The following is a 21,190-nucleotide window of genomic DNA, read 5'->3' on the forward strand; positions in this document are numbered from 1 at the left end:
TTATGTGCATACACAACTGGTAGTGCTGAAAAATACATCATATTTTAGGTATGGCATAAGTGGTTTGTTTGAACAAACATTTACTGCATTGAAAACCCAGGGAAATGTGTGTTCAAACCGCTTTCACCACAGTTAGGATGAAGAGAGAAGCAGTTTGTGTTTTCAGTTTCTGAAATGTGCTTTAAGGGCAATGAATATGTGGTTAAGTGACTTCCACCATATTAGGATTGTTACATCTGCCGTCACCCTTGAAGTGTTAACACGTCACCCTTGGCAGAGACACCTGCAGCCTCTCTCATGCCATGAGTTCAGTTCTTCATATGTTACAAACAGTGTCACCAGCCAAATGGGAGTCTAGCTGTACAGACACGATGGTGATGTGATGTCCAGAGCAGCAAAGTTACAATTTGTGTGTGTATAGGCGCGGACACACACACACACACACACACACATATATTAATGCTGACATTTCAAGAGTATTCTGTAGAATATTCACATCAAGTTTCTCCCACACCCTGGTGGTCCTACTAATTGGGTGCTAGAAAAGGGAATGTTTGGGTTAGAGGAATAGCAGGTGTTCTGAATGATGGGGAAAGAGGCAGCCTCCCCCTTGAAGCCTACAGTCCGTCTCTTTGCAGGCCAAGCAGTCAAGAAAGGTGACCTTCCATTGCCTACTCCCTCCCTGCATGCCTCTGTGCTTGAATGAGAAATTATGCAGACTGGGCATGCTAATTTAGTCTAGCTCATTTGCATAATTAGTACACATAATTTTATCAGGCAAATTACATCATCCAGATTGATTGGGGGCAGCCAAGGGTGTGTGTGGAAATAAGGTGAAGTTCTTTGCTTTATTCTATAAAAGGCTTACTCAGAAAAATTTAAAAAATAAGAGGCCTATGCTCAGACCCACAACCCCAGTCCAGCTGCAGACGCTTAGGACGCTGTCCACAAGGGATGTTTGCTAGCCCATTTCCCTTTTCCCTTTTTACAAAAACTAACCAATAGAAATGTAATCCTCCAGTGATGGGGAGGAAAAGGGCACTTCCTGCAAAGAAAATAAAATTTAAAGTTTTCAATGGTTTGTGAAATGGCAGGTAATGGTATGCATGTTGCAGGAGGAAGGGGAAATGCTGTTGCTTTTTGTCATCTTCCTTTTTCTTATGCAAAGCAAGATTAGAAGCAGCACCATAAACCATTGAGTTGTACAAGAGTAAGTCATCTGCCAATATAGAAACTTTAAAAAAAAAAAAAAACCATAAAAGTGATAAAAAATCAGGCAAGTGAGGAGTTGTTTCCCTCATCACAGAGGATGTCCACAAGAAGCTACCTTGTGTTTATCCAAAAATAAGACACCGTCATATATTTATCTTTCCTCAAAAAACCACACTATGGCTAATTTTCAGGGGATGTCTTATTTTTTTCCTCCTCCTCCTGCCGCGGCCAGCATTGCTCCTGCGCCTATCACTATGTCTTATTTTCAGGGTATGGCTTATATTCCTTGAATACAGTACTTAATCCTGCTACGGCTTATTTTATGACTATGTCTTATTTTTGGAGAAACAGGGTATCCAGAATTCTACATGGCAAGGAGAACAATGTATGCCCAAGAGATGAAGGAAGACTCTCTGGTGTCTTTGCCAGGGAAATATGATTCTACTACAATAGAAGTGCTAATTGGAGGGAAGTTATCTATATCCCCACATAAAACATGTTAACTATGGGAATGTTCAGGAATGTGGATGAGGAAATATTGTTTAATATATCCTATCCCCGCTTGCGCTAGCAACCACCAAACTTTAGCAAAGTAAAAACATTCCCCTTTTGCAAAATGCACAGCAGAAAAACGTTTGCGCAGGCTTGATTTAAGCCTGTAAAATAAAATGTATTTTCCTGGTATTTTCCCCTTTATCCCTCTTAAAAGAAAAGACACGACACAATGCTCTTAAAAGTATAAAAGATGTTTACTTACAATCTTCCTGAGATACAGCATACTCAAGAGGTAGACTTGCTTAGGTCAAAGGTAATATATACATTGTGAAGTTCACTTATAAGAAGTGAGCCTCCATCTCATCTCTCTCTAGGCTGGAGGCCTTGAGAGAGAGAGTAACCTCACTAGATGTTGAGTCCTTGAAGTCCAAGAGAGTAAGAGAAGGAAATGGCTTCTTGCTTCAGAATTTATCTACCGCCTTTCCCATCTAATTAGCATGTGGAGGAACAGGAAACCAGCCTTAGTCATGTGTTCCTCCTCAGTCCTCCAAGTGGACTATCTAGGAATTGTTGTGACTTGACTGCACTTAACCCTTTGCATCCCACATTAACTTTGCTTTAAAAGAAAGATAATCTGTAGTGGCCTGAAATACACAGCAGAGATTCAGATGTGCTAGCTTACACATACAGAATATCTATTCATTCAAAAGAGTTTTAGATCGCTTTTCAAACAAAAGGCTTCCCAAAGCAGTGCATAAAAATGTACACAAGCAAAATATACCATAATACAATTCTCAAACCAAATTTTACCAAAAAAGCAAAAAACACTGCAAGCCTTTCATTACATTGTATGCAGTAAAATGACCACACTAAAAAACCCAGATACAGCCATAGACTAGCCATTTAAAAGGGCTAGAATCATATGTGGAGGCTGCCTCACTTCACATGGAGTCAAGTTCCACAGCCGCCACTCAGGACAATTGCCGGTTCCTCCTTCTCCCTGAGCTTGGTGGGAAACAGAGGGACTGTCCCTGGGAAATGGGGGCCCTTGAAGGGGATACAGTAGGTATCTTCTGGAGCAATCCTGCTTCCCCCAGTGGAGTTTCTTCCAGCCTAGCAGAGGCCAACTTTTTAATCTTCCATGTGCATAGAAAGTCTGGTGTGGAGCTGCTTTGAGACACACAAACCCCCTTCCTCTGTTGCAGGCAGGGCTGGACAATGTGCACCCTTAAATCAGCTCTGAGATTGTCCCCAAGGAAAGAATGTGCATTGAATGTGCATGAATCACTGTCAGATGCCAAATCCACAGCAACTCATTAATTTCTCCAACAAGATATAGGTTTGTGATAGCTTAGTCGGTATCGCACAAGACTCTTACTCTGAGGGCCATGAGTTCGAACATCACATTGGGCAAAAGATTCAGCCTGTATTGCAGGGGGTTGGGATAGAGGGCCCTTGTGGTCCCTTCCAACTCTACAGTTCCATGATTCAAAGATAATTGTTTCAAGTAAATTAAATAATTGTCTTATTGTACTCATGAAACAGAGGAGGAATAATCTATTCTAAGTGCTTTTCATCTAAACTGGCTCATCTGTATGAGTCCAGCAGGCAGCAAAGAACAAAGAACGCCACACAGGTTGTCAACTTCCAGGCCAGCTTGCCACCATTGTACCCACTTCCCAGTTATTTAACTACCATTTCCACACATTTCAGCCCAGACACTTCAGTCCGTCCCCTCTCCCTCTCCCTCTCCCCCCCCTCTCTCTCTGCCTCTGCCTCATGCAGAGAGGTCATGAAGCACCATAGCTGTGACTTGTGCAAAGCACCACTTGGATGGAGATGGCAAGAGATGAATTTGGGTTGCCATTATCTTTTGCTCAAGCAGACCTTTTGACTACAATGCAAAAGGGATTGCAGTATCAAAAAGAGGAAATAAATATTTCAGCAATCTTAAATGTTCAATTTTGTGTTTTGGGCAAATAGCAAATATCCTTAGGGATTGCATCCCAATAGGCACTAGAATGCGGGTTGTGAGTGTTACAGCTCTTAGCCACTAGTGGATAATCTCATTGCATGAGGAATCCTTCAGCTACAGGAGAACTTGCTAGAATTCTTCTGCTGAACAACAACTGGCCACTTCTCACCAAGAGCATTTAGGAGCATCCTTGTGAAGCAACATTCTGGTCTCACTTGTGAGATGTAAAGCTTCAAGGACCCGTACTTCATAACATTTCCTCCTGCAAATAAAAGGGACCGAGGTGAAAAATTAACTCCTGGGAAAAGAAGTTCACTGGAAAGTAAGGGGAAAAGAGGAGTCAGAGATTAAGGGGAAATGTAATGTCAGAGGTTCTTGCAGCTACTCTTGAGTAATGACGCTCCACACCTCCTTGTCTTTAAGGTGTCTTTATTGTGCATATTATTTACAGTGCAAAGAGTGTGGAAAACATGTCTGCTTAGTCCGAGTCAGAACCTCACAATGGCTTCTTTCTGTTTCACGCCCAACATAACAGCTTGGGAACCCCAAAGTGCCTCCCTCTCGCCCTACGGGGTGCCGTGCACCTCAATTCAGGTGTGGGGGGGGGGAAGGGCCGTCCTTCTGACTGCTCTCCAGTGGCCAATCCCGTCATTTCCTTCCCAGCTGCTTCCTTCTCTACTCAGTGTTGAGGCTCTCGCATGCTATCAGAGCCTCTCCCCTCCCTCTCTACTTCCTGATTCCTGTAATCCGATCCGCTACTGGACTTGCTGTTCTGCACAGAGCTCGACCTGATGAGGGGGGGCTGTTCCCTATAAGCCCTCCCCCTTACATCCACCCCCACCAGGCCTCCCTCCCTCCTCTCCTGAGGTGGGTGGTAGCTGAGGAGATGATTGGAAACCTAAGAACTCCGTGGCATCTGAGCTAGTAGGGGTGAAAACCTGCTCCCAGTCTGAACCCTGGGATTGCACTTGGGGCGAGGACTGAAAGCCTAGGAAATCTGTCTTGTCCGATCCTGTGGGAGTGAACACCTGTTCCCAGTCCGTGATCGCGGTCTCATCGCTGGAACGGGCGTCAAACATGTCCTCCTCTCCCTGTTCTCGGAACACTGCCTCCCACTCCCACAGAGATCCCCGTCTTTCCCCTGCTTGTTCTTCTTCCCATGAGGTGTCTCCCCCCCCCCCGATGCTGGTGCTGATGTTTCCCCCCCCCAAAAAAGCGCCTTGGTTTGGGCCTGGGCGGGAACAGTGCATGGAATTCCTCTACTAGATATTCCTCCTGCACAGCGTAAGCTGGCACCCAGGCGTTCTTGGAGACTGGAGTGTCCTCCCATGCCATGAGGTACTCCAAACCCTCCTTCCCCCCCCCCCCCATCGTGAGTCTAGGATTTCAGTGGCCACGTTCATCTCCCGTGCCTCCCTGTCCCTCGGGATGCCTGGTGGAGGTGCGGGACTGTCTCTGAACCTGGTGCTCTCCCTGAATGGTGAAAGCAATGATCTGTGAAATACAGGGTGGATTCTCATCGATTCTGGAAGCTCCAACCTAAACACCACTGGATTGATCTGCTACGATACTGTGAAGCGTCCCAATCGTCTGGGTGCCAACTTCTTGCACCTCCCCACCGTAGGAAGCCCTTCCGATGACAGCCAGACTTTGTCCCCCACCCTGATGACCTCTCCTGGTCTCCAATGGCGGTCCATCCCCTTCTTGTAAGCTTCCTTAGCCCTCTCCAAGTGCTCCTTGAGCTGCTGCTGCACTGCCTCCATTTCCTCCGCCCAGTCTTCTGCTGCTGGCCCCTCCTCGTCTTCCCACTCCCACCCCGGGAATGCTCTGAGGTCGCGCCTGTATTTGGCCTTAAAGGCCGTGACTCCCGTGGAGACATGCACTGCGTTGTTGTAGGCGAATTCCACCAAGGGCAAACGATCTACCCAGTCTGTTTGCCTCTGACTGACGTAACATCTTGTTTCCGGCAGCCAGGTTTTCCCGTTTACCTGGGGCTGTGTGCGATCCGCGGATTCCTGAACCGCTATTCCTGCCTTCCCTTGCCATTCTCTGCACTTGGGACATTTCCTGGCAAAATGGTCTGGAGCGTTACAGAGAAAGCAATTCCCTTCCCCTCCCCTCCTTTCTTTTCGGCGCCACTGGGCTTTGAAAGTCCCATGTGTGCGCTCCGTCGATCTGCATGGGTTCTGGGGGTGGGAGGGTGAGCGGAGCTTCAGCTGCTCTCTCCTGAGCGCGTGGGAACCAAGGACACACTGTTCTCCCTCCCGGTTTCTCTTTTCGTCGCGCTTCTTGTCTCATCCCCACTGCTAAAGCTGCTTTACTCAATTCATCCATAGTTTTAGGGCGTGGCCCCAGAGATAATTCATCTTTGACTTCCGGGTGCAGCCCTAGATAAAATGCGGATTGCACTGGTTCAGAAGTCAGATCCCAGCCCAGTTTGTGAATCAGCATTGCAAACTGGGACCAGTAAGCGCACACACAGATTGTCCCTTGCTTCAAATCATGCAATTCCTCCTTGGTCATGTCTAATTGCGTCTCACTTGAAAACATCACATCCATTGCTTCGCAAAATAAATCCATATTTTGCATTGCTTGATTTTCTCCTGCGATAAGCGGCCTCACCCAATCCCTCGCTGGGCCCTCGAAGTGATCACTAATAAACACAACTCTCTGTGTGTCGTTGGCGAATTCCCCCTCCTGCAGCTTTAAGGCATACTTCATTTCCGTCTTTAAACCCAAGTAGTGCTGGGGGTCCCCGTTAAACATGCTCACCAGGGACGGGACCTTTCTTCCGAACCCCCCTTGGGCTCCCCTCTGGTCTGCTAGCCTTCTCTCTTCCAGCTGTGCCTTAAGCAGAGCTGTGTGGTTCACTAGTTCCTGTTCCCTGCTGCTCTTGGCTCTTACCTCCTGCACCAACTTATCAACTTCTTGACGTGCCGTGTCCGTGTCTCTCTTGGCTGCTTCTAACTCCCTCTTGGCAGTCTCAACCACCTGTGCCAACTCCACTCGGGCCGCCTCTGCCTGCACGGCCACGATTGCTGCATCCGCGGCATTCATGGTTCTTTCTGCTCAAAAGTAGCCTCAGAGGTTGCAAGGTTTCTCTCGCATGCTGTCAGAGCCTCTCTCCTCCCTCTCTACTTCCTGATTCCTGTAATCTGATCCGCTACTGGACTTGCTGCTCTGCGAAGAGCTCGACCTGATGGGGGGGGCTGTTCCTTATAAGCCCTCCCCCTTACAGGTAATGACCACAAAGACTTGATAGGGAATTCAAGCTTTGAATGACAGAAAACTCTTCACCATTCAGATTGATAGAGCAGCTACCGTAATTCTTTCCCCGAGTCTATAGTGAGCCCAAGGATTATGCAGACGTTTTATTATTATTTATTGAATTTATATACCACCCTAACCGGAGGTCTCGGGGTGGTTCACAGAACAAAATATTATCATTTCAGGCAGATTCTGGCCTAAGCAATGTTAAATGTAAGCTTTGCAAACACATGCTAAAGGACAGTAGTAATTGATTGCCGACAGCAATGTATGCTGAAACTTTATAGCATTCCACAATAAACACCTGACATGTTTTTAAAAGGTATGATTGATTAATTAATTAATTAATATAAGGTTTTAAGTTGAAAACCTTCCTTATTGAAAAGTGTCCTATCTTTTCTAAGGATGCCCTATTCTGCTCTGCAACAAGCTAAGAATCAGCTTGCATTCGATTCAAAAGATCATACCGTGTTTCTCATATTATAAGTCATGTCTTATATTCATTTTTACTCAAGAAAATAAGCCTGTGGCTTATTTTCGGGGGTGTCTTATTTTTTTAAAAAAATTACGGTACCTCCTCTTCCTGCTGTGGCTCGGCGCCCGGAACTGGCTGCTGTGCACTTTGTTGGTGCTTCAGCAGGGCACGCTGCTGGGTCCTGCCGGGTTGGGGCTCCAAGCTGTGCGCGCTGCAGCTCTTGCTGCGTCCCGCCGCCGGCTTGGAGCTTGGCAAAGCGCGCGCTGCTGCCTTTGCCGGCTCCCGCTCCGTTGGGGCTTGGCAAAGTGCGCGCTTTGCCGAGCCCCGACTGAGCGGGAACCAGCAAAGGCAGCAGCCCGCCGCCGGCTTGGAGCTCGAGCTGGCAAAGGGTGGGCTCCCCGCCGTGTAGTGCTGCTCCCATCCGGAGGAGGCTGCCATGGGTGCCGAGGCCCCGCCTCCTCTTCCTCCTCCTTCCCCGTGTCCTTGTCTCGGCTCTGGCTGAGCCGGAAGAGATGGCGGGAGAGCAGCACAGCGCGAGCACAGCGCACGCCAGGGAAGGAGGAGCCAGGCCGGGCGGGGCTGCCGCGCTGCAGTACACGAGGAGCCGGAACACGCATCACTTCCTCCTCCTTCCCAGCTCCCACCAGCGGATCCTCTGCCCCGCCACAGCCGCCCGGCCTGCCTGCCTGCCCGCCCTCCGGCTTCCCCACGCCAGAGGCTCCTCCTCACCCTCCGGCTCCGGCTGCGCTCCCTCTCGCGCTCCCGGCTGCCTCCTTGTCTGGGTCCCTGCTTGCAGCTGCTGCCGCCGCTGCCCTCTTCCTCCTCCTGTCTCTCGCCTGGGCATGTCGTCCCGTTTTCCCTCGCGGAAGGTTCTTGCTGTCGGCCGCTGCCTGCTCCTTCCTCGCTTCCCGGAGCCGCCCTCTCAGACCTTTGCCGGGTCCCGCTGGGTTGGGACTTGGCATGGCGTGCCCTGCCATACCAGCATGTCTTATTTTCGGGGTACGCCTTATATTTCGCTAGGTCTTGAAAATCCTGCGATGCCTTATTTTGTAGGGATGCCTTAAAATATGAAAAACACGGTAGAAACACAGACCCTTAGAGTTGGGACCCCAAGGGTCATCTGCCTGCAATGTAGAAATCTCATATGTGGCTGATGATCATCCAATCCCTGCTTTAAAACCTTCAAGGAAGGAGAGTCCATCACCTGCCGAGGGAGACCCCTGAATTATTTCTCTTATTTATTATGACAATTTCTAGATTTGCAGATGAACTGCTGTGGGGATGTGTTGAGGCATTTCTAATGATTGGCAAAAGTTAGCCCCTGGTTGTGATATCAGATACTTATTGCATGTAAACAGCTTTGTTGCTGAGTCCTAGGCACAGACAGGAGTTGTGCATCTCCTGTTTCTGGCTTGCCCCCTGTGTGCCCTTCAGTCAGTGAGTTTAGGGACCGATCCTACATCTAGAGTCAATTTTTTGTCTAGTCACTAACCAGCACCACCATAATAACCTAGCTGAAAGCAATGGGGAAATTGTCATGAACCTTAAGCACAGATGGATTCTATTGCATTGGCTTCTAGTCCTTAGGGATTACAGTTTCTGCAGCATAAAAAGGGCTAACAGATTCGAATTTGCTCAGTGAAAAATGCTATGACACTTTAATGCAATAAAGAAAGGCAGTATTTTATGGCATTGCACATGACCAGGATATATATCCTAATCACAGAATTGTATTTCATGGTGATGGCATGGAAAGAAAACCTGGTGCTGAAAATCATGTGGATAAGCAGACAATAAAAGTTTGAAATGCAAGAGATCCCAAAGCACGCAAACCATTACATGTCATATGGACTAAAATAGGCTAACATCAATTATAGGGAAAAACCTCACTGTGCATGAGAATGTTTCCTTGCCAAGATTATACTTGGAATTAAAATATCTCCAGGAATATTTGACCTTGTCAAGCTATATTTATTTCCACATGTAATCTCAGTAGTAAAGTGGCTGTTATTGTAGCCACCCACCCACGTGACTTCAATTGTATCAAGTAACAATTAGTACCAGATTTAAATACAAGCAATGTCAGAGACCTAACTAGAAATTAATTGGGCAGCACAAATGGAGTCACACAAACGATAAGACCTCCGTAATCTGCACAACAAGGTTCTGGACTAAAATTAGCTGCAGATTAGCACAATGGAAGAGGTGCCAGGACCTGCTGTAGACAAGCTGCAGATCTTTGAGCCGGGAGGATCCAGATTCAAGCTGAAGACTCGCCATGCCCCTCTGGAGAAATACTTTGAGGCTCTGGTCACAGGAAACCTCAAGAAGCTCAAAGCTCTAGTTGATCAGTATTACGAAGATGTCAATGTGGTCTTTGAGATCAGTAAAAATGAGCTGGAATGGCAGGTGAAAAAGAAAGCTGCGTATGGACTGTCAGGTACTCTAGATTTCAAGGACCACTTTCAAACTTAAACAGGTATTATTTACTAATCCAAACTGAGGCAAGTGGTGCTTTTAAAAAAGTCTTCTCTTATTTGTGGCTATCCAGTTGCTCCCAAAGTCTGTGTGCAGGGTTGGTTCCCTCCCTCCCTCCGTCCCTCCCAGCAGCTCTTTCACGTGGGTCAGCAAGGGTCTTTGGCTAGTATCATAGAGCACTGTCAGCAGTGAACAGGCTTGTAGGCTTGCTATCGCACATTTGTTTCTACACCTGGACAGGATTATGGAAACTGCGCAAGGTGGCAATGGCGATGTGCTGATCTGGTCTAAGGAGCAGGGCTGACCCCCTTGGAAGAGGATCCAAATGTGTCCAGTATTGTTAGCATCATAGAAAGTCTCAGCAAGGAGTTCAGGGTCCTTGGGTTAGGATTCCCACTGAGCCACAGACCAAGTGAAAGGGGTGGAGCAGCCCCTCACTTTCCTCCTCCTCCTCCTCCTCCTCCTCCTCCTCCTCCTCAGGTGTGTGCTTACCTTCCAGTCACCCAGCCATGCTCCAAGGAATCCTCCTCGGTCTGATCACCTCAGGTCCATCAGTGCTGTCTCCCAGGTGAGCCCCCCCCCCGACCCACATTTCCTGTTTTCTCCACAGGAGCACACCTCCCTCACCTGGCAATGGAGCCAGTGCTTCTCTCATATCCCCTTGGGCAGTGTGTAGGATTGCATCTCTGTAGTCAGGTTGAGCAGCTCCTGCTGCATCCGCTCAGTCCACTGCTGTTCTCCCATCTCTCCCACAGGGTGAAAGGAGAGGTCTATGTGACACAAAAGCTCTGCACCTACCCTATTGTAGGGACTGTGTGGTGGTGGGGGGGGGCTGCCTGCAAGGGGGGGTGGAAGAGGAGCAGGACTGTTTTCCAGTATAGGCAGAGTTGCCACCCTTCCTCCCCTACTCCGCATCTACTCTTTTTACCCCTTCTGCCTGCTAGTCCATGTGGGATGTTGTTGTTTAGTCGTTTAGTCGTGTCCGACTCTTCGTGACCCCATGGACCATAGCACGCCAGGCACTCCTGTCTTCCACTGCCTCCCGCAGTTTGGTCAAACTCATGTTTGTAGCTTCAAGAACACTGTCCAACCATCTTGTCTTCTGACGTCCCCTTCTCCTAGTGCCCTCAATCTTTCCCAACATCAGGGTCTTTTCCAAGGATTCTTCTCTTCTCATGAGGTGGCCAAAGTATTGGAGCCTCAGCTTCAGGATCTGTCCTTCCAGTGAGCACTCAGGGCTGATTTCCTTAAGAATGGATAGGTTTGATCTTCTAGCAGTCCATGGGACTCTCAAGAGTCTCCTCCAGCACCACAATTCAAAAGCATCAATTCTTCGGCGATCAGCCTTCTTTATGGTCCAGCTCTCACTTCCATACATCACTACTGGGAAAACCATAGCTTTAACTATACGGACCTTTGTCAGCAAGGTGATGTCTCTGCTTTTTAAGATGCTGTCTAGGTTTGTCATTGCTTTTCTCCCAAGAAGCAGGCGTCTTTTAATTTCGTGACTGCTGTCACCATCTGCAGTGATCAAGGAGCCCAAGAAAGTAAAATCTCTCACTGCCTCCATTTCTTCCCCTTCTATTTGCCAGGAGGTGATGGGACCAGTGGCCATGATCTTGGTTTTTTTGATGTTGAGCTTCAGACCATATTTTGCGCTCTCCTCTTTCACCCTCATTAAAAGGTTCTTTAATTCCTCCTCGCTTTCTGCCATCAAGGTTGTGTCATCTGCATATCTGAGGTTGTTGATATTTCTTCCAGCAATCTTAATTCCGGCTTGGGATTCATCTAGTCCAGCCTTTCGCATGATGAATTCTGCATATAAGTTAAATAAGCAGGGAGACAATATACAACCTTGTCATACTCCTTTCCCAATTTTGAACCAGTCAGTTGTTCCATATCCAGTTCTAACTGTAGCTTCTTGTCCCACATAGAGATTTCTCAGGAGACAGATGAGGTGATCAGGCACTCCCATTTCTTTAAGAACTTGCCATAGTTTGCTGTGGTCGACACAGTCAAAGGCTTTTGCATAGTCAATGAAGCAGAAGTAGACGTTTTTCTGGAACTCTCTAGCTTTCTCCATAATCCAATGCATGTTTCCTATTTGGTCTCTGGTTCCTCTGCCCTTTCGAAATCCAGCTTGCACTTCTGGGAGTTCTCGGTCCACATACTGCCTAAGCCTGCCTTGTAGAATTTTAAGCATAACCTTGCTAGCGTGTGAAATGAGCGCAATTGTGCGGTAGTTGGAGCATTCTTTGGCACTGCCCTTCTTTGGAATTGGGATGTAGACTGATCTTCTCCAATCCTCTGGCCATTGCTGAGTTTTCCAAACTTGCTGGCATATTGGTTGTAGCACCTTAACAGCATCATCTTTTAAAATTTTAAATAGTTCAGCTGGAATATCATCACTTCCACTGGCCTTGTTATTAGCAGTGCTTTCTAAGGCCCATTTGACTTCACTCTCCAAGATGTCTGGCTCAAGGTCAGCAACCACACTACCTGGGGTGTACGAGACCTCCATATCTTTCTGGTATAAGTCCATGTGGGATGCTCACAGGTAAAGGAAACAGAGCAGGTGCTGCTGAATGTTCTCTACGAACCTTGGTCATGCAGTCTCCTCCAGCATCCTTACTGCTGATCTCTCCCTGGCTGCCTTGTGTATAATGCAAGGAGCAGAAAAGAATGATCCTTCTTGCCTCTTGCTAAGGCCATATTTACAGTATGTTTGTTGGCTCAGTAGGTCAGGCAGAGTCTTGGAGTCACTGTATTTGCTTGAACAGCTGCAGAAGCAGGTCTCCAGCTCTGCTATGTGATAGCAATGTAGAAAATATAAATATCCTAAGTTAGCCAGGCAGAATGAAATAGTGTTCCTAATTTATTTGATTGACTGGCATGGTTTAGCAAGTAATGGAAAAACTTCTTGGTAGATGGTAGCAGGGGCGTAGCCAGGATCAAAACTAGGGGGGGGCAAGCCATGGTCGTTCAAGGGCGGGGCCAAGGCACAGAAGGGGAGGGGCCACAAAGTGGGTGGGGCTAAAGGGCCAACGGGCCTGATGACATCGTGGCGGTGGCAGCAGCGGCCACCTTGTGCTTCTGGGGCTGGTAGCGTTGGCGGCTACCCTGCTTGGCTGGAGAGGACGGGAGGGTCGGGCAGGCGAGAGGGGGTGGCAGGGCGGGCGAGGGCGAGGCAAGACACGGCCGCAGCCACGACGGCTCCGAGGCGTTGCTGCATATCAGCATTATATTTCAACCATGGTTCAAGCCCCACCTTAGGAAAAAATCCTGCATTGCAGGTGGTTGGACTAGATGACCCTTGTGGTCCCTTCCGACTACAATTCTATGATTCTATTGATATATTACCATAGCATATGCATCATTCTGCTTTCTTGAATTGTCCTACTCCTAGGCATAGCATCCAACTCCTAGAGGCCTAGGTGCCCCCCCCCAATTACTGGTAAATACCGTATTTGAAAGAGTCATCCCCCCATGTTGATGGGCTTTCTATGTGGGGCTTATCTGCCCCCCCCCCCCGTATTTTATTAAGGATGGAAGAGGGAGGGAAGGAAGGAAGAAATAGAGAGAGAGATAACTCATATTTGTGGGTGTCTCTGGATGACGCTGTGATGCTGGAACTCTGCAGCAAGAGGACAGGAGGGTCGGGCAGGCGAGAGGGGGTGGAAGGGCGGGCGAGGGCGGGGCAAGGCATGGCCGCAGCCACGACGGCTCCGAGGCGTTGCTGCATATCAGCATAATATTTCAACCATGGTTCAAGCCCCACCTTAGGAAAAAAATCCTGCATTGCAGCGGGTTGGACTAGATGACCCTTGTGGTCCCTTCCGACTACAATTCTACGATTCTATTGATATATTACCATACCATATGCATCGTTCTGCTTTCTTGAATTGCCCTACTCCTAGGCATAGCAGCCAACTCCTAGAGGCCTAGGTGCCTCTCTCCCCCCCCCAATTACTGGTAAATACCGTATTTGAAAGAGTCATCCCCCCATGTTGATGGGCTTTCTATGTGGGGCTTATCTGCCCCCCCCCCCGTATTTTATTAAAGATGGAAGAGGGAGGGAAGGAAGGAAGAAATAGAGAGAGGGATAACTCATATTTGTGGGTGCCTCTGGGTGACGCTGGGATGCTGGAACTCTGCATGTACAGGAGCCTTGTAAGCACCTTTCTCTCTGCTTGATTTACAGCAGGCACGTCCAACAGGTAGATTGTGATCTACCAGTAGATCACTGGATGTCTGTGGTAGATCACTGGTAGGTCACTGGCACCCCTAAAAAAAGTTCACCCAAAATTTTCCTCCTCCCTCAAAAAAGTTGAACTATGACCTGAAGCCCTAAACAAAAATGGACCTCCCTCCCTCCTAAAAGAAGCTCAACAAGTTTGACCTAAACCCCAAAAAACAGGGCTTCCCTTCCTTTAAAAAAAACTCAACAGCTTTGACCTGAACCCCCCAAAAGGGGGTAGATCACCCCCAGTTTTAAACTCTGAGTAGATCAGAGTCTCTTGGGAGGTGGCCACCCCTGATTTACAGTATACAGATGCAGGAGGAGGGGCAGACTGGAACACCAATGCTTTTTATAAACATCACTGTGTCTGTCAAAGCTACAGCCCCCCCTTTCTTATTCACTTCTTTTTAGCCTTGCAGAGCCACCTTAGTCAAATTGAATCCCCTGAGTCTGCACCCTCATTAAATCGCCAATAGAACTCTTAATGCTCCTGAATGCTCATTAACAGCTCCCACTTAAGAACAATAGGGTGAAATGGTCAGCTATCGAATCTTGCCTGGGGATATATGCTCCATTGTCTTAACTGCTTAACTACTGGTAGCCACTTTGCTTTATTTATTTGATGTGTTTTTGTTACTGCTGTGTCCCCCCCCCCCAGCAAGCGGAGACTTAGCTGCTCTTGCTAAAGCAAAGCCCTTTCCACTTCAGTTTTTGGAGGGGAAAAGTGCTGGTTATGGTCTGTAAAATACATTAATTTTTTTGCTTCTAGGGGGGGGCAGCTGCCCCCTCCTGCCCCCCCCCTGCCTACACCCATGGATGGTAGGATTACCAATTATAGAAATCTCTACACAAAGCTTTTTATTTGGTTTGTTTGTATATCATGATTCATACTAAGGCTGAGCCAAAACAGACAACTTCTTTCCTCCAAATTCTTGATCAGTATTGAAAGATATCCATCAGAAGTTTTCAGTTTTTAACGCTGACCCTAATTGGCAAGGATGATTTTTGGACCCAGGTGGCGCTGTGGTTAAACCACTGAGCCTAGGGCTTGCTGATCAGAAGGTCGGCAGTTCGAATCCCTGTGACGGGGTGAGCTCCCGTTGCTTGGTCCCAGCTCCTGCCAACCTAGCAGTTCGAAAGCACGTCAAAGTGCAAGTAGATAAATAGGTACCGCTACAGCGGGAAGGTAAACGGTGTTTCCATGTGCTGCTCTGGTTTGCCAGAAGCAGCTTTGTCATGCTGGCCACATGACCTGGAAGCTATACGCCGGCTCCCTCGGCCAATAATGTGAGATGAGCGCGCAACCCCAGAGTCGGTCACGACTGGACCTAATGGTCAGGGGTCCCTTTACCTTTTTACCCACATGATTTATACAGGAAGCTTTGCCCTCACTCTAAATAAGCTTCATCTGTCCTTAGTGATATCAGAATATAGTTATATTGGTTCATTTGAGGAGGGGGGTGGTGGTGGCTGTCATCAGTAGTGAACAGTAGTTAAATTAAGGGGTTTAGAGGGAACCCCACAAAATAATTGCTTTAAAACTGAAAAGTAAACCTGTAGAACCAAAAATGAAAAAGGGGGGGAAACAGAAAAGAATAAGATTTGCACAAAAGATCTCCCCCTGCAATGGGAAAGGACCCCATTCTGTGCTAGCAGCATTTTGACCAGGGCCCCAGGATAAACATTTTAGTGTTTTCTCTTCAAAAGCAATGTAAGCCTTGTTAGCTCATTGTCTAGTGGTTGGGTGACCAGTATGTTGCACAAGCTTGGACTTCAATAGGCTGCATATTTGCTTTAAATGCAGCAGAGCAATTAGCACAAACAAACAAAAGTTTCTCAGCAAAGTTTCTATAGCTTGTTACCAGCATATATCGATTTGTTCCTTCATGACACTCTGTGTGCCATGTGAAATCCAGGCCACTGGTGTTTATTCACTGGGGACTTCTTCTTTTTATTGTCGCTTGCTTTTTATATCCACCCTGACTTGCACTGGCTAACCCCCCCCCTGCATGTTTTCAGAGGGGGGAGAGTGTAGTGTGTCCCTGTCATAGCCAGCAAGAGCACTTGGCAGCCTTTGCAGAACTAAGGAAAGTATTGGGATGGTTGACTGTGAGGGGCCGGTGATGCTTTTCAATAGCAAGAGCCATTGAGAGCTGCTACATCTATCATTTCCCTTGGCTGAAGTTTCCCCCAGTCCCTTTTCCACACGTTGTCAGGAGAACCAGGAGATATTGCTGTCTTTTTCACTCATGTACCTTCCAGTTGTGTAACAGTTACATTTTCTGTGCTGTTTAAAAGGATTGCATGCTAATGTCCTGGTGTCCTCTTCTCCCCACCCTCCCCCCCATAATCACACACACACACACACACAGAGAGAGAGAGAGAGAGAGAGAGAGAGTAGCCTCTAGCGCTACTAGAAGGAAAGTTATAAAGCAAAATGTGTGGGCATCCTTCTACATGATTTCTGTGAGATCAGCCAAACTGGCTGCTCCTGTCTTTTCTGTCAGTATTTTTAGCCAATGAGTAATGTCAGAACTTTGATCCATGACTGCGTTATTTGGAGACCAAGCTATAGGAATCACTGTAGTCCAAAAAAGCAGCTGTTGTCCCCTCCACTTCAGGGCACTTCCCCTTCCTGCTTCTGTTTCATTTTCTTATCCTTGGAATTGTTATACAGTGGTACCTCGCAAGACGAAATTAATTTGTTCCACGAATCGTTTCATGTTGCGATAATTTCGTCTTGCAAAGTGCGGTTTCCCATAGGAATGCATTGAAATTTAATCAATGTGTTCCTAGGGGGGGGGGAGTGCAAAAAAGAGGCGCCGACTCACCCGCCATGGCCAGGGGCGTAGCCAGGATCAAAACTAGGGGGGGGCAAGCCATGGTCGTTCAAGGGCGGGGCCAAGGCACAGAAGGGGAGGGGCCACAAAGTGGGCGGGGCTAAAGGGCCAACGGGCCTGATGACATTGTGGCGGTGGCAGCAGCGGCCACCTTGTGCTTCTGGGGCTGGTAGCGTTGGCGGCTACCCTGCTTGGCTGGAGAGGACGGGAGGGTCGGGCAGGCGAGAGGGGGTGGCAGGGCGGGCGAGGGCGAGGCAAGACACGGCCGCAGCCACGACGGCTCCGAGGCGTTGCTGCATATCAGCATTATATTTCAACCATGGTTCAAGCCCCACCTTAGGAAAAAATCCTGCATTGCAGGTGGTTGGACTAGATGACCCTTGTGGTCCCTTCCGACTACAATTCTATGATTCTATTGATATATTACCATAGCATATGCATCATTCTGCTTTCTTGAATTGTCCTACTCCTAGGCATAGCATCCAACTCCTAGAGGCCTAGGTGCCCCCCCCCAATTACTGGTAAATACCGTATTTGAAAGAGTCATCCCCCCATGTTGATGGGCTTTCTATGTGGGGCTTATCTGCCCCCCCCCCCGTATTTTATTAAGGATGGAAGAGGGAGGGAAGGAAGGAAGAAATAGAGAGAGAGATAACTCATATTTGTGGGTGTCTCTGGATGACGCTGTGATGCTGGAACTCTGCAGCAAGAGGACAGGAGGGTCGGGCAGGCGAGAGGGGGTGGAAGGGCGGGCGAGGGCGGGGCAAGGCATGGCCGCAGCCACGACGGCTCCGAGGCGTTGCTGCATATCAGCATAATATTTCAACCATGGTTCAAGCCCCACCTTAGGAAAAAATCCTAAGGTCATAGGGTGAAATGGTCAGCTATCGAATCTTGCCTGGGGATATATGCTCCATTGTCTTAACTGCTTAACTACTGGTAGCCACTTTGCTTTATTTATTTGATGTGTTTTTGTTACTGCTGTGTCCCCCCCCCCCCAGCAAGCGGAGACTTAGCTGCTCTTGCTAAAGCAAAGCCCTTTCCACTTCAGTTTTTGGAGGGGAAAAGTGCTGGTTATGGTCTGTAAAATACATTAATTTTTTTGCTTCTAGGGGGGGCAGCTGCCCCCTCCTGCCCCCCCTGCCTACACCCATGGCCATGGCCGCTCCGGAATTTTTTAAGGCTCTGGGGAGGGGGAAGCAGGAGGAGGGCCAGGGAGAGGCTCCCTCCCTCCTTCCCCAGCAGTTGCTTGCACCCAACCAGACGGCCGTTCGCGCCCAGCCATTCGCGCCCAACCAGGCAGCCAGTGGGACTGGACAGGACGGGGGTGGATGGAGCGCTTCGGCAGCCCGCGCTCTGCTCAATGATGGCCGCTCTCCCGTTCACGCGCCTCCACGCAGCCATGCCGTCCTACTCAGTGACGGTGGCACCGGGCAGCCAGTGGTTCGCGGGCACCGACGAGTAAGTGAGTAAGGGAGGGGCGCAGGCGGGAAGACAATGGAAACTTCTGCCCGCTCCCTCCCTCCTTCCCCAGCAGCCGTTCACACTCCTTTCGCTGTTCGCACTCCCAACCAGACGGCTGCTCTCCCGTTCGCGTGCCTGCTTTGCTTCATCTTGCGAAGCACAGCCATAGGAAATTTCGTCTTACGAGTCTCCAAAAAACTCGCAAAACGCTTTCGTCTTGCGAGTTTTTCTTTGTGCGAGACGTTTGTCTAATGAGTTATCACTGTAGTTCTAATCTAAAGACCCTAAATTTCCCCTTTGTTCTTTGTTTGTTCCTAACAACCAAGATGCATATTTCCTTTAGTGGTTTCATCTAAGATTAGGTAATCCCTACAAGGTTTTTCCCCACTGCAAATCCTGCAACACAATAAGTAGCTGAAGTCCAGGCAGTCCTTGAGAATTCACTGTATGCTTAACTTACAGTACAACAATCTACATGTCTACTCAGGTAAATCCCTTTGTGTTTAATGGGGTTTATTCCCAGGTAAGTTGGGTACAGAGTTGCAGCCTTGGCTTTCTTGTGAGGAAAGGGGAAGCCAGTATCAATGCTAAACAAATAGATCTGAAATATAGGCAATTCACTGTGTTACTTATTTTATGAAAGTGGGATGTGTTATCAACCATAATTTTAGCATTGAGCCCCCTTTTGCAGCCATTTTATGTCACCTGCTATATCTCCACAACAACCATGTGACGTAGATTAGGCTGAGAGTTTGTGACTGACCTGAGTTAGGAAGTGAGCAAAAACCATGAAAAGTGAGTTTAAAATATGCACATGCTTACAATATTTTCTTTTTTGTTTATTAAGGTTGCCAAAATGTCTTTTGTTTGTGTTTTCCTGAGAGCTGTGAAACTGCACATGCTCGATGTATTTTTGTAGTCCATGAAAGCTTATGTTAGCCTTTAAATTTGTTAGCCTTTAAGATACCTCAAGCTCTATTCCCGGGTACCATATTTGATGCATTCTTTTCGGGGGGGAGTGGCTTCCTCTTTTGGGAAGTGTGCCAAGGCCTCCAGCCACAATTTTCTCTCTCCCCACAATCCCATCAATTTTGGCAATAATGTCAAAAAGAAAAACAATGAAGTAGACACAGGGCTAAGGTGGCTGGAGAGGTTGAAGTTTCTCTCCCTCGCCGTGGCCAGATGAGCAGCCAAACTTCCACCCTGAGGGGTGTTAACCCTCTACCTCAGCAATTCTGCACAGATTGGGAGGGGGTTACATATGTGTCTAGAACCATGGTTCCCAATTTGGAAGCTGTTTAGACCAAGTTAATGGCCTTTTAGGCTTCCTCCACGTGAATAGGAGTTCACTTTTAGAATAATAAGAATTATATGTCACGGGGGGGGGTCAGGATTTTAGAGGTGCTTAGGTGGGGCATGGCCAATAAAATGTTGGGAACCACTGGTCTAGACCCACTTTGGGGATGAGGCTCCTGGAGGGTTGCCTAACAATGAAAGTGGCCCTCAAGCCCCAAGGTGCTTGCAACCCCTGGTCCAGCTGCAATGGAGGGAGGGAGGCCTTGACAGCACAAAACACTTCTGCTCAGAGATCTGAACTGGCTTCTGATTTGCTACCAGGCCATGTTCAAGGTTATTAGCAACTTGGGATCAATTTACTTGCAATTTACCCCACATGGGTCCAGCCAGCCACTTTGATGGGTGGAATTGGCATTGCTGCAGGGGCCACATGATGCCCACTCCGCATTTGTAAAAACTTGGTCATTTAGTGTAGCAGAGCTTGCACTTTGGAACTCCCTGCCTATTGAGATCAAGCAGCTGCCTTTGCTGTACTGTTTTTGGTGCCTGCTAAAAACATTCCTCTCTAGACAAGCCGACCCAGATGCTTAGAAAGGTTTTGAACTTTTGTATGGTTTAAAGTAGGGTTGTATTTTTAAAATTGATTTTACTGTTTTATCTCTTCTAACCCACTCTGAGGTTTTTTTTTACAATTAAGCAGTGTATAAATTTTATGGGGGGGAAATGTGTTTCAGTGCCTTCAAATGCCACATGATCCATCAACTGTCTGCATGTTTGTTTAATCATTTCAATACTGTTAGTCATGACAGAAACTCATAGAAGGATTATTATTATTATTATTATTATCCAGACTTATTAGTTGTTTGTTACCTGAAAGGTCTCCAAACAACTTGCATTTAAAAATGTAAGCATCCATAGATTATACCATTCAACAGTCATATTGTTACATGCCACCCAATCTGCCTGAGCACTGCGAGATTCCATGGGCTGCAGGCTCATCTTAACCCAGGCTCTGTGTTTCCTTTTGGGCAAATGAGGCACAGCAGAGACTGTCGGGTCCTTAGGACGGACGGACACACACACACACACACACACACACCCATAGCCTTGCACTCAAACAGACAGCGAGCAGCACCCCCTGCCCCCTCTCCAGCTGAATCCCTCTTAACTCCAACCTGCTGCTTTAAGCCCTCGGCTTTTATCCCCTGAGGGCGGAAGCCTTTTTGATGTGCCCTTTGCACACCTAGCCCCTTTGATGAACTTCCTAATTGTTTACCCCTCCTTCCAAGGAAACTTGCCAGAGTTAATTAGTGCCTAACTCATGTTGATTTCCTAGATTAAGGAGGGGGTCACAATTTAGGATGCTGGCCTGACTTAATTAGCTCTCACTATGCCAATAGCAGAGGCTTTTCAGTGGGGCCACCCCACTGGGTCTGCCTACAGTAGAG

General features: G+C 47.9%; 1 protein-coding gene and 1 long non-coding RNA gene across 5 annotated transcripts in view; one reads left to right on the top strand and one right to left on the bottom strand.

Annotated features, from left to right (window-relative positions):
• ASB18 (ankyrin repeat and SOCS box containing 18) overlaps window positions 1–21,190 on the top strand; it is a 58,186-nt gene that overhangs the window by 3,776 nt on the left and 33,220 nt on the right. For 2 of the 4 annotated variants that reach the window (XM_088665739.1, XM_088665796.1), the window contains exon 1: window positions 9,539–9,864. The exons of 1 other annotated variant lie outside the window; for it this stretch is intronic. In XM_088665739.1, coding sequence (XP_088521865.1) covers window positions 9,621–9,864 — 244 coding nt within the window. In that variant the 5' untranslated portion in view covers window positions 9,539–9,620. Of the gene's footprint in view, window positions 1–9,520; window positions 9,865–21,190 lie in introns of those variants that run through there. One more of the 4 variants, XM_035139182.3, reaches the window with a different exon arrangement.
• On the bottom strand, window positions 1,943–6,839 carry LOC148687454 (uncharacterized). Its single transcript, XR_015948905.1, has 2 exons — window positions 6,587–6,839; window positions 1,943–3,944 (listed from the first exon to the last, which is right to left on the bottom strand). It is a non-coding gene; the product is annotated as an uncharacterized LOC148687454 (long non-coding RNA).

Source organism: Zootoca vivipara, chromosome 1, assembly GCF_965207765.1.
Source record: "Zootoca vivipara chromosome 1, rZooViv2.hap1.1, whole genome shotgun sequence".
NCBI lineage: Eukaryota > Metazoa > Chordata > Lepidosauria > Squamata > Lacertidae > Zootoca > Zootoca vivipara.